The sequence below is a fragment of the Boleophthalmus pectinirostris genome, unplaced genomic scaffold, assembly GCF_026225935.1.
Source record: "Boleophthalmus pectinirostris isolate CB_2022bp ecotype Guang Dong unplaced genomic scaffold, ASM2622593v1 HiC_scaffold_21, whole genome shotgun sequence".
In the NCBI taxonomy this organism is placed as follows: Eukaryota; Metazoa; Chordata; class Actinopteri; order Gobiiformes; family Gobiidae; genus Boleophthalmus; species Boleophthalmus pectinirostris.
In genome coordinates, this window is record NW_026571175.1 from 29,734,667 (window position 1) to 29,748,888 (window position 14,222).

At 37.8% G+C, this 14,222-nt stretch overlaps 1 protein-coding gene across 1 annotated transcript in view; it reads right to left on the reverse strand.

The window, feature by feature from the left end:
• The window catches only part of macf1a (microtubule actin crosslinking factor 1a), a 325,705-nt gene that overhangs the window by 303,808 nt on the left and 7,675 nt on the right, over positions 1-14,222 (reverse strand). The window contains 1 exon segment of the mRNA XM_055156981.1: positions 2,722-2,783. Within this exon segment, the coding sequence (XP_055012956.1) occupies positions 2,722-2,783 (62 nt within the window).

Here is a 14,222-nt window from a genome sequence, read left to right on the forward strand (position 1 = left end):
CATAAACCCAGCCCCTCCCTGGTCCTGGTCCTGTCCTTGGTCCTGGTTCAGTTCTGGCTCAGGTCGCTGTGACGGCAGTTGCTGGAGTTATGGGGTCAGACCTGCTGCTGTCATGTGACACAAATACCCAGCATTCCCTGCGCCCCACAAGTGTTTATAAAGCGCCAGACGAGCATGTGGTGCTGAAGTGACCAGTGTGCTTCGAGGAGGGGGACAAATGACAAGTGTGGGGCCATTCTTGTGATTTAATTTACACCTTGAGGCCTCCTAATCCCCGAAAATATAAAAAAAAAAATTCTCATGGTCCAAAATTCCCAACAGACTCAATCTAGTAAATCCATAGGCATAAAATTCAATTCAATCGGCTAGATACTTTGCAGTGATGTCACGCTGGGGGTGTTTTACATGTATCTCTATGGTGAAATGTTCAATGTTATTCAATATCAATATGGAAGATAATTTGTTTCATCAGATTTAAAATTTTAAATGAATTTCTCACTTTGAATGTTTTAACTCTGAAAAAACATGTTATATTATGATGAATTATATGATTTTTTTTTTTTTATTCTGAATTTTAGTTGCTGAAATTTTAAGGGTTTGAATTTTAAATGTTGAATTTGAGGGCTTGAATAGATTTGTGCTCAATATTAAAAAGGATAATTTTTTTGTTTAAATTTTAGAGGGTAAAATTTGCGGTGAAAAAAATTCGCAGGAAAGATCCAAGATGCCAAGGCCGATCCAAAGTGATCCGATCTAACTTTGTATTTTGTGTTGTATTTTTGTATTTATTTTGGGGCAAGTAGAGATTTACATTCTTATACAATGGAACATCTAACTCAGTAACAAGCAGGAAATGGTGCAGTGAAGCGATCTGATTGTTCAGAATTATCCTCATCAAAACCTCATCTCTTTTATTTCTTACGTGTAAACTCCGCCCACAGATGAGAACGGCCAATAGGAAATAACCTGTCCTCACTCACTCATGATCAATTGCTTCTGCCTTAGCATTTTGGATCTTATGGCCTGTTTACACGAGAACACTTGCGGGTAAAAACAACAAAATCTTTTATCATAAGTGCCTTTCGTTTAGACGGTGACGGCGTTTTTGGGGTTATCACCCTTCAGAGCGGAAAAGTTGAATATGTTCCACCATAGTGTTTCTGTCTACACTGCCCAAGACACAAAACTCTGGTCAGATCTGCTCAGGTCACGTACACGTTTAAAGGTTGTATAGAGGATTTTTTTAAGGGAAAAGAAATACAGCGACAGTCCTTTTTCAAATGTTGTGCATGTGTGACACCACCTTCCTCCTCCACAGCTCCCTCAGTAGAAACACCTCCTCCCGCCTCCTGACTGTAGAAATCACGCTTGTTTACAGCCAGAATTACTGTTGAAGTTTCCTGTCTAGAAATAATTTAGCGACCGACGCGTCAGTTTTTAGACCCTTCGTCTGCTTCAGTCGCGCCATCGCTGGAAGGAATCTCCAAGAATCACCTCAGTTTGTCTTCGCTCCTTTTCCCCTTCTCTTCTTCTTTCAGTGACCTCAAAAATGGACTTTCTTTTGCGGCGAACTGGTCGTGGATTCTCGTCCGCCATCGCGACAAACTTTGTGCAAACTGCAAGGAAGCTACAGTTTGAAAAAGCCTCTAAGAACCGCTGCATAAACCACGTAATCCCCGCGCTCCGATGAGTCAGTTACACTAGAAACATAGGAAGTTTGATTGACAACCTAACAGCCAATAGAAAATGAGGTAGCCTTGTTTTCTATTGGCTGATGTATATCTGGCCTCACTACATCCACAGTTGATGGATTTTCATTCTCTTTTTTTTCGTCATCATAATTACAAGGCTGCTGCGTCTCTGTAATGGTGTTTTAAACTTTCACTGACAATTTGAAACAAAAAAAAATCTTCCATACAACCTTTAAGTCACATACATCACCACCTAGAGTCACCACCGAGCCGCCTGGCGTGCATACCCAATCGAATTCCACACACTTCTGCGTCACCATATGCACGCAGATTTCCTCCCGAAAACACGTCTAAACGCAGAATAAAAAGTGACCACATGACGCCACTTTTGTGTCTTCTGTTCAGACCATCATCATGTAAACGTAGCCTTTGTTGTGATTTTTTATATTTTTTTTTACAGTAAATTTTAACTTTTGAATTTGACAGCTTGAAAATATCTGTGCTTTTTTTGAATATTTAAACGGTGACATTTTTATTTTGAATTTGAAGTATATTGAAAAAGTATAGTTAAATTTTCAGCAACTAAATTCAGAATGAAAATAATTCAATCAGCGGTATTTAAAATTCTTAAAATATCTTCCTTACAGCAGTTTCTATGGTGACACAATGCACATATTAGCAAACGCACTGTCAAAAAGGTTTTAAGATAATCTGCACAGTGCATTTTCAGGAGCCTGTGATCAATACGAGCGTTCATAGTCCTGTTTAGGAGTTTGATTTTCACCAAAAAGATGAGCATGACTAACTGAAAAACTAATGCTGGCTTATTACTGTAATTTTATGTGAGAGACTTGTTTAACAGCACAGCTCTTCTCACTTGTCAGCTCCTTCTGATCACATTGTGTTAAAATAAAACTCAGATTATTGTCTAACCTGAGTATCACAGCTTCAGACAGAGCAGTGCCTACAATTATCAGCTGCAAAGTATCAATAAATAAGTGTCAATAATTAAATAAATAATGTCCTGTACCTTGATGAGATGTTTGTTGACCCATTTCGTGAACGTTTTCTTCTGCACCCGGTCCCGCTCATCTGCAAAAGACACACAGAAAATACACACGTTTAATACACATTTAAAGCAAGAATAATACAATTCAGAATTCAGTGAGAGGTATATTTTAAACAGACAATAATGTGCAATAAATCAAGACAACATTAGTCTGAACTGGGCCTGTCACAATAACAAATATTGTCAAAGTAAATACAGACGATAAATGAGCATTTTGAAAGTCACGTATGCCACAGAGCAGATTTAAACCACAAAAACTAATCAAAATCAACAATATGGTTAAAAAATCATGAGCAGAACGAAACACTTTAGGACTTTGCATCTGTAATGAGTTTTTAATTCAACTTCCACAACTCAAATCTCATCATACAGCCAAAAATTTCTCACTAGTGCAAAGACCATGTTCAAAAGTTTAGGGGTGTAAGAAAAAAAATCGATTCAGTAATATATCGCGATACTTCACTGCACAATTCTAAAATCGATTCAAAATGGATCCGAACAGATTTTTCAAATAATATTTTTCACAAAAATTCAATCATTACATTCACTGTTCTCACGATTTAAAAAAATAATTAATTATATTTCATACTATTGCGTTCTCTTGAAGGTGTAATTGACTGTAATTATTGCTAAAATCACAATATATCAGTCATTTAGGTTCAGTTTTAGTATCGGGATATATCATGATACATTAAATTGTGAAATCCATATCATGATATGTATTGTAATGTCACAAAGCAATGCACACCCCTACAAACGATAAATACTGATGCCAAAAATATCGTTTCAGCTTGCATATACTTAACGATTAGGGATGTGCAAAAATATCAAAATATCGTATCGTTTAATGTGATGATACAGTATCGATATCAGGGGGCTGCTGTATCGATATATCTCCAAGAGTATTTTTTTGGTATATTTTGTTAAATAATTTAGTTATAGAGCTACAGTTTTGTTGCTTTAGTTGAAGGAAACGCATTTATGTTTTGGTTTAAGAAAGACTTTTAGTATCACAACCATGATTTAGCCTTTGTTTTTTACTGAACCGTATTAAATCGTTTCGAAATATACCATATCAAATCGAAAGTGCACTGTTGTTATTGTGGCCTATGTATCGAGGTATTTATCGTATCGACAACTTCTTAACGATACCCAGCCCTATTAATGATAAGTTGATATACTAATTATAATCCCCTAGTTTGAGCTAAAGGAGTATGGGAGAAGAAGACGACCACTCCCTTTACAAACACATAAAATTAAACCATTGCACCGCATAAATTGACTTCCCGTTGTAACACAGACCCACCCCGTCCTGTTATTATTATTGTGATACAGTATTAAATTAAGCGAAGGTCTCCAAGGACAAAGCAATGAATCCAATAAAGTGGTGTCCACGTCATGACCCTTGGCTGAAACTTGGTCAAATCTCTACAGACGTGTTGTCAACAGGCCCTATCTTTATCAATGTTTGCTTTTGAGTTTTAAGCCTGTTTTGCAACATGTACTAAAATGGTCAGATAAGTGAACAACTAAAGCTACAAAACAGTGAATTACAATATTTAGGTGAAAAAAAAGAGGAGGTATTTTACTTCTATGCGGTACACGTTATATATTTAGATCATTGTGTTGCCTTTTACTGCTCTGAAAATGCAGAAAACAAAGCATGAACATGTTTTAGAAGTTTCATTTCCGTTCTGAGCATCAGGTTTGTCAAGTTTCTGTGTGCAGTTTTGTGTCATGTTTTGTTTTATTTATGGAGATTTGTCATGTGGGAGCATTTGTGATGTAGGATTGTGGGCGGCGCTTTACACAGAATCTCACAGCTAATCGTAAGGGCTCGAGAGAGATCACTAAATTATTCAAACACGCAAGGATGACATGTAAAACCTCTTCAGGCATGTTTTTGATGAGGACATAAGGTTATAACATGGAAGAAAGCAAAAATAAAATAAAAAACTGATACCCTCACATTAAAATATTGCATGATTATGGTACAAACTGTTCTTTAAAGATAGATTTTAATTGCCATTTTTAGCCATTGAAATGTTTTGGAGCTGGCTTTATAACTACAGTGTATGAGGGTCTTACAGACAAAGCAGCTCTCCAATAAAATGAATGGCCCTTCTATCCGTGTAGCATTTGTTCATGTATTTTTCAATATAAAACCAAAAATAAGAAAATGAAAAAACAAATACATTATTTGTCTCCAAAACCAAAATGAAAAAACGGATAAGGATGTTATGTGTTTAAATGAATAATGGAAAAAAAACAACAACAAAAACAGATAATGGCCATTTCCTGTTTCCGTGACTTAAACTGCAATGCCGGACTGCACCAAGTCTAAACCAGAAACTGAACCAGGACTGAACCAGGAACTGAACCAGGACTGAACCAGGAACTGAACCAGGACTCAGTGTCGGGATGGGCCCAGAGGTGCACCCGTGTAGATTGTTGGGTGATCAGGACTGAGACTGGTCCAGTCCAGGACTAGACCGGGACTGAGACCGGGACTGAGACCAGGACTGAGACCGGGACTGAGACCATGATTGAGATTGGGATTGAGACCAGGACTGAGACTGGGAAAAGACCAGGACTGAGACCAAGAAAAGACCAGGACTGAGACCGGGAAAAGACCAGGACTGAGACCAAAAAAAGACCAGGATTGAGACCAAGAAAAGACTTGGACTGAGACCGGAAAAAGAACAGGCAGGCGACCAGGACTGAGGCCAGAACTAAGGCCGGTTTAGTCCTAGTTTAGTCCTGGTTTAGACCTGGTTTAGTCTTGTTTTAGTATTTAGTATTTCTGGTTTTATTTTGAAAAACGAATGATACACAGATTCCCTTTAATAAACAAACAGCTCAATACGCAATGAAAAACTGAGCAGAGGCTTCAGTTTCTTGTTATAGGCGACATTTTGAGAACTTCTTACCATCCAAAAAATATAATATTCTGTTTTTATGGGTTTTGGTGAGTGTGTGTACCAGCTGTTTGCGTCACGGCTGAAGAGTCTAGAGGGTCAGAAATAACTCTACAATCTTATCTATAGACCCCCCCTCGCTCCAACTCCTCCAACACTAACAGACCATTATGGCATATTTCAAGGACATGATTAGGGCTGATGATAGACAGTTTAATATCTACTCTGTGCTATTCAAGTCTTCTATTTAAGTTTAGTTTAGTTTGACCCATGAATCTATGACACCTGTGGATCATGTTGTTATAATTTGGACAATTTCAATCGTAATAGTCATCTAAAACAACTTGATAAAAGAAAAAGTCTGCTGAGTTAGACTTAGAAAACTGTGGTGTCCAACGGGAGCTGACGTCGCTGTAAACGCATCACAACGGTGACAAAGAGTCAGCACCTCATGATGGACAGTTGCACAACACTCTAGCGAGTTAAGAAAATTAAACTGATGAACAAAGTAAATATAAAGTGACGGTGAAAATGAGAGTTGATCTACAATGTGGCGTCTTGAAAATAAGCGATAAAAGATTGCTTAAACATGCACTAATCACTCCAAAGCTCTGAAAAGTCAATTTTGCAGAATAGGTCTGCTTGTGAAGGTGCATTATGTAACTTTTTGGTTTGGGGTTACCTGCTTATTTCTATGGATATGTCATTGCTCTGCCTGGAATGTTCCACAGTATGACATTAAACAGCTCTACTTTACATTTATTCAATTACAGGTGGTTTTATAGCTCCAAAATACCTAGAAAAACAGACATTCTGACTGTGAGAGTGGTCGCCTTTCCACAGATCTGACCTGTAACTTGGTCTGTTTTGGTCTCCATGAAGATAGAAAGGTTTAATACCATACTGTGAAATATTCCAGGCAGAGCAATAATATATCCATAGAAACAAGCAGATGATGGACAACCAAGTCAAAAAGTTACATAGCGCATCTTTAAATGCCATTAAAGCCCCATCCTCGGCTTGAAATCAGCTACTGCAACTTCAGACGCGGTGCTCCACTACCTTGTTTTTACTGTCCACGTGACCTGGTCACGTGACGAGCGTTTCAGGAGGTTTCGTATTACTGTGTGGTTAGAGAAGGCTTTGATTGCGGACACAGAAACGACGTGTCTGGACGTAAATCGTCCGTGATTTCAGTGTAAACGTAACCTAAATGTCTCATAAGTTTTTAAAGCAAACCTATTCTGCAAAGTAGACTTTTCAGAGCATTGGAGTGATTTGTGCATGTTTCAACAATTTTATTGCTTATTTTCAAGATGCCACATTGTAGATTAACGCTCATTTTCACCGTCACTTTATACTTACTTTGTTCACCAATTTAATTTTCTTAACTTACTACCATGCTGTATATAATATCACCGTGCTGTATTAATATTAATGTAAGAATATTTCCATCTTCAAAGCATAGAAAAAGCCAGAAAAGTTACACAATGCACCTTTAACATTGTTTGAGCAGAAACGTGCTGCATAAATAAATGCAATTGACGGATCTAAGGTCACTAGACAAACCGGTATCTTTTATACTATGAGATCCAAATCAGCATTTCAATACTGACATGAACAACACTGCATCTTTACACAGCCCATTTTGCAAGTTTCAAAAGAGGAAATAGTTTGCTTAGTTCTGAATAAACATTGTGAGATGCCTGTTCAGCTTTAGGGATGATGTCACTGTAAGGCCTTGCGGTTCATGATTAGATAGACTATGTTTAGGCTTTGCATTACACTCAAGTGGCCTTTCCCTCCAGATTTAGTCTCCACCAATCAGAGCACAGCCTGCTTTGGGCGCTTCCTGCTTGGATTGTTTATTTGTCGCCATGGAGCTGACACATGTCCACCACCGTTATGTCCTTTTTCCTTCTCACAGTTTTCCAAATCTCTGCTGAATCTATCACATCACAGAGTGCAATTTTTGGTTTATAGAAGGCTGCTTTTGGTTGTAGAATCTGGCAACCCAAAGTGAAGAGCTTTATAATCGATAATCTGCATGAGAACCGACTCAAAAAAAGAGCGACAGAGGCTTAGTAAACCTCAAAACTGAAGTTCGTCGGATCGATTATTATCATGATTATAAAAAAAACAGCATTAAACTCCACTTCATTTAAACCGGCGCTAAACGAACCTCTAAAGTCACTGTCACTGGCGCCTTAAATAGAACGGATTTTGATTCAGGATTAAGTTCCTGGATCACAGTCAGTGTCGGCTGGAGCGGAGCCAGAGGACGAGAGGTTTACTCAAGAGGGAGAGTCGTCAGCGTGCGCATATTTCAACACAGTCTTACAAAATAGTTTCAGGAACACGCCTTGTTTCTCGCCCGGAGTAGCCAAGCGAGTTACCCTGGCAGGAAGTATGTATGAGCTATTTGTAGGTCATAGTACTGACACCGGAGCAAAGAAATACTCAATTAGAAGTAAAAGTATCACATGAAAACGTCACTACAGTGTATAACTTTTGTAGTGGGGTGTTCGTCTGTGCTTTTCTTTTCTTCAATGAAGATGCTTTTTTTTTTGTCTGAAATGTTCCGTACGTATAGTGGAACCTTTCTGTCTTCATGGAGACCCAACCAGACCAAGTTACAGGTCAGATCAGTGGAGAGGTGACCCCACTCACAGTCAGAATTGCAGTTTTTCCAAGGTGTTTTTGAGCTATAAAACCACTTGTAATTGAATAGCAGTTTAATGCCATACTGAGGAACATTCCAGGCAGAACAATGAATGAATGTATAAAAACCATAAAGTTACATAGTGCAGCTTTAAGTAAAAAGAATACTGATTAAGATTTGTGTTGAATTTTGTCCAGCAGAAACAACTGAACAACTGAATAAACGTATTTTCTCGCACTTTTATTTGTATATTTTCGTTTGCTCAAACTGTGAAACCCTCAGCTCTTTCAGAAAAGCTCATAATATAACAAAAATACTTTTACTTTTCAGTCAAAAATGTAGTGGAGTAGGAAGTACAAACACCTGCTGTCAAACGTAGTAAAGTAAAAGTAAAAAGCACACATACCTAAATTCTTACTCAGGTGCAGTACTTTTACTACTTTTACTTTGTCACGTACTATCACTGCATATCAGGAAACCAAACCTGCATCTGTCAAGCTCTTGAACGCAATTTAATGTCATATTTTGTTTACGTTTAGTGAAAAATGTCTTCGTTTTGACTCAGCTTCACATGTGCGAGTGACAAGCCGAGACAGCTCCATTCATTCACACAGGAACCCATTGTTGGCACGTCCACGTTCCCGCGCCGCACGTCCGAGCGCAACCTCAAAAAAACAAGGATATTCAACGCGCAATAGGAAACTGCAATGTTGTCACAGTTCACGAGTAGGAAGTGCTCGGACACGTGCTAACCGTAGCCGCTCTGCTAACGTAAACAAAACAAGAGCCGTGTGTGGGAACTGACCTGCGCAGCACATGAGGGAATACAGGTGAGCATTGAGGTGGCTTTCGTTGGTATAATCCGGCCACATAGTCGTCTGAATCACGATTACGGGCAAAACATAATCCGATCTTGAGTCAGAATTGAGTTTTTATAGCAGCAAAAGTCATAGAAATATCCATGGGTAAAACAAATAAAACTACAAATTAATCCGTTTGCATTTTCAGTTCATGTTGGAGGAAAAATAATACTTAAAATCAAAATTTAAAAGTGCGTAAATGTGTAAAAACATGGAGTAGCAGCTTAAGTTTCCAACACAATGCAAAAAGTGTGTATTACTCAATCAAAAATGTAACTGTAGTTCACTCAAAAGCGTAAAAACCCATGTACAAAATACAAAAACTATTTCAATTTTCAGTTTCCAAAAACAGAGCAGGCGTAGTAAACAAAATCAAATCCCATCTGACAATCAAAACACAGCTTCAAACGTGCAATCCAAACAGCATGAATGGTCAAAAATAGAGCTGCAAAAATAGAAGCTGTAACGCGAATCCCGAAGTAAAAAAAAAACGGGTGAATCCTGGTTGCGATTGGTTAGTTTCAGAATCTTGCTTTTCGTTTTTCTCGTCCGGCCAAGCCTGCGCTCAGCTCCGGCCGGCTTCTCCTCACCCTCACGGCAGTTGTTCTGGTTCCACGTGTGTCAAAGTCAAACAGGCTCCTCCCACTTTCACTTCTAAAAATTCGGATTGCGTCCTCTCCTTCCCTCCCTCCCTCCCTCCCTTCCTTCCTCTCGCTCTTGCTTTCTCTCCCTTTTCTGCACCTCTCCTCCGCTGCTACTCTGCTGTCTCATGCTAAACAATCCGCTCCGCGCAGCCACAGGATTCAGGCTCGCTGGCGTCGTTTTGCAAAGACGTGGACAGAATCGGCTCGCGGTGCTGAAATCTTGTTGACAAAACTGAAAACTACGCTCGGTGAGGTGATGTATGGACAAGCACAGGCAAATCTAATGATCTCATAATTAACATGATTTGATCTGTGTCACGTCAAATAAACAAAAACAGCATTTGCTTGGAGACTGTCCTCGAAAATGACAAGACGACAAGGCTTTTTGGCATTATCTTTCATCATTAACTACCCCTTAGGCAAGCTTTCGGAAGGGAAAAAATGACAACATGATTGCGTCTTTGAAGAGTAAAAAACGACAAGGTTGCAAAGCTGGTTCGTGCAACAATCTACTCCAAGAAATAACTAACGAGAAAAACAAAACAAAACCCTCAAATCCTCATTCACTTGTGTTCAAAAATAGCCCTGGCCATCACTGTTCACTTTCTGCTTCGTCACAGTTTGGAGTCTGGCATTGAACGACCCCCCTCCCCGTCCTCTCCTCTCCTCTCCGGCTCGTCACGTGACCCGAGACGTCATCGGAACGAGCAGGGGTTACCATGGCAACGCTCTTGTAGCTGGTTAGTGATAAAAATAAATACAATTAAATGACAAATTGGGGAAAAAAATCACATGTAATATCCATTGGTTTTGTCGCGTTCGAGTGTCCCTTTCACCCAGACGGCGCTGCCATCTAAAAATACCAGACCAGAGGCTTATGTTGTTAATACTGTTGTGAGCTAATCTGTCTCTGCCCGGCTCCGTGTGTGTGTGTGTGTGTGTGTGTGTGTGTGTCTGTGTGTGTGTGTCTGTGTGTGTGTCTGTCTGTGTGTGTCTCTGTGTGTGTGTGTGTGTGGTCCGAGTGGATGGAGCTGTGTTTTCCGCTCATCTGGCTTTTCCTGATTATATTATAAAACAGAATTAGCCCAAGATGGATGTTTCCAAGTCTCTTCACTTCCAAGATTAATTTTACGATGAAGAACACTGCAAAAATACGACACTATTGCTGCTCGATTATGGAAAAAATCATTATCACGATTGTTTTGGTCAATATTGAAATCACGATTATTCAAACGATGCATTTATTTAGCATTTCTCTCTCCAAAAACAAAAACAAAACACTTTGTTATTGATCATTTACGCAAAACTTTCCAACAGAAAATACATTCAGGCTGCAAATATAATACTACCTTAGAGAAGTTTTGCGATGTATAAAACATAAAATGACTAAAATACACTTTGAACATGAAATAAGGCATAGAAAAACATAAATGTATCCAAAATAAACTATATATCCAGCTGTTCTACAATCTCTATATTTAAAAAACTAAAATAAATATACTTAATCATATAAAAATATCCCAAAGTAAACTTTATCAAGCTTAAATCATATCAAATCCATCATTTGAGTTTGGAGATTGTTTGACACACAAATGAAAATCGCGATGAAAACTGGATTAATTGCACAGCCTTACAGTAGACTATTGGTACTTGAAATCACATTGGGGGTTATGTGTATGTATGTGCAGGGTGGAATGTTCATAAATTAGCAAACACTGCCCAAAAAAGTTTTAAAATTGTCTGAAACTCAAGAAAATGTGCAAAATTAGAATGAATTCATTTTGATTGTTTTTAGATGTTTAATGATGAATTGGCTTGTGTTTATTTTAAAGAGACACTGTTAATGATTGGTCTAATGTAAATAGTTTCTTTAATGTATTTTGTACCTGCCCAAGGTCTGCAAATGGAAAGGAGCTTGGAACTAAATCTGGCACAGAACATCTTTACTCTCTGAGATGAATGTTTTCTGTGCACTGTCCTTGTTTGAAATAAATAAAATAAATAAATACATTTCTTCAATATAAGCAATATGACATTTTCACTGTTTTGATGATTAAAATTGTTTGTGTTTCATATGAACTTTACACAAGAAGTGGTTTAACAAAGACTTTTAGTATCACAGCCATGATTTAGCCTTTTAATTTTTAATTGAGCCGTATCGAATCAACTTGAAATGTATCGTATTGAATCGAAAATGCACTGTATCGAGATATTTATCGTATCGTGGCCTATGTATCGAGGTATGTATCATATCAGCAACTCTTCAGCATCTTGGGACTGTAATGTTCTGGTTCTTTCTGGTCAGGTTGTGTTAAAAAAAAAAAAAAACTTAACGTCACACCTCCAGAAAATATTGACGACATAAGCTGTAAAGTATCACTATTAAATGAAGTCTGAACATGCCTCGATATCTGCGTACTTACTGAACTAAAAGCAATAGTGTTTTGATTTTTTCCATATTTCAGAGCTTGATTTTGAATAGTTTGGAATAATAAAATTGTACTTTTGCTGTTTATTCTTTGTTATTTTCCATAATTTCACTTTCTCTTTCTTCTAGAGTTTATTCAGCTGGTATCAAAACACACTGGTAGGACCTCATTCTTTTGTTGAGACTTTCTTTATGCTTCCAATTCCGCTTAATCAAAGAGTGACACAAGCTGCATACAAAGTGGACAGGTCAGACTCAGTGGTAACTTCAATAAACAGCTCTCTTCTCTCGTCGTACTTGATGTTAAATGCCGCTTACGAAGCTAATCTGAGCTCTGTCGGACACATTTAAAAGTACAGGCTGTTTGGCAGATTAACTTCAGCTCCAATTGGCCTCCTGCGGTCAGAGAAGAGAAGAGAGACCCCTGATGGTCAAACAAGGACATGACCTCAAACTGACTTCTACTAGTAACACATTTTCTTGTAACGTTAACAGACAAAATTATTATTTAAAGGGCCCATATTACACTATTTTCTGATCTATGTTCAGTGTTGGGGAGTAACAGATTACATGTACCGGAGTTACGTAATCAGAGTACAAATTATGAGTAACTGTATTCGGTTACAGTTACTGTTTCAGTGAGTGGTAATTGGATTACAGTTACTTGGTTGAAATAAATGGATTACATGGCAGTATTTTCCTGTTTTTTTTGTTTTTTTTTGTTTTTTTGTTAGTTTTTTGGTAATTCCACTCATTGCCGGAAACAAAACCAAGTCTAAACTAGATCTAAACCAGGTCTAAACCAGGACAAAACCAGGACTAAAACCAGGTCTAAACTAGATCTAACACAGGTTTAAAACAGGTCTAAACCAGGACTAAACCAGGACTAAAACAGGTCTAAAACAGGTCTAAACCAGGACTAAACCAGGACTAAAACAGGTCTAAACCAGGACTAAAACAGGACTAAAACAGGACTAAAACAGGTCTAAAACAGGTCTAAACCAGGTCTAAAACAGGAGTAAACCAGGACTAAAACCAGGACTAAACCAGGATTTAACAGGACTAAAACCAGGACTAAAAACAGGAAAAACAGGTCTAAACCAGGTCTAAACCGGGTCTAAACCGGGTCTAAAACAGGATAAACCAGGACTAAACCAGGTCTAAAACAGGATTTAACAGGACTAAACCATGCTGCTTGGATGTGTCTCCTCTTCTTCTATCAATAATATTTTTAATACGGTTAAGTAAAGTCTGGGCTTTTTATTTTCTTTTAGCAGACAAAACACATTATATCAATATCCTGATCTTTGCTTCTCTACAGCAAATCAAGTAATCCAAAGTATTCAGATTACTTTACTCATCTTAAGTAACTTAATGGATTACGTTTACACACCAAAATGTAGTTTGTAATCTGTAATCTGTAGGAGAATACATTTCAAAAGTCACCTTCCCAACACTGTCTATGTTACAATATTATTTCTGAAGTTAAACAGAAAACACACTTCAAAGTTCTTGTAAAGGTGCAAATGCAAAGAACAGCAAAATAAAAGTGAAAAATTACATAGCACACTCAGATGACCGATGTACAAAAGTTTCTTTATTTTTACATAACGTTTCAGCAAAAAAGCCTTCGTCAGACATTTTTCTTGCTTTGGACCACAGTACAGTTCCACTTATATTGGCTTCCAAAGCAAGAAAAATATCTGACAAAGCCTTTTTTTGCCAAAACGTTATTTAAAAATGATTTTAAAAAGCTTTTGGACATCGTTGATATAAGGGGCATAATGATGATTAGTTGTTATTATTAGTTGTTAGCTGTTGTTACCATAATTTAATCACTGTATTTTTAGGGTCTGAGGCGTGAAGAGACACTATTTTTTGCCAAAACGTTATTTAAAATTTTAAAAACAACTTTTGGACATCGGACATCTGAGTGTGCTGTGTATTTTT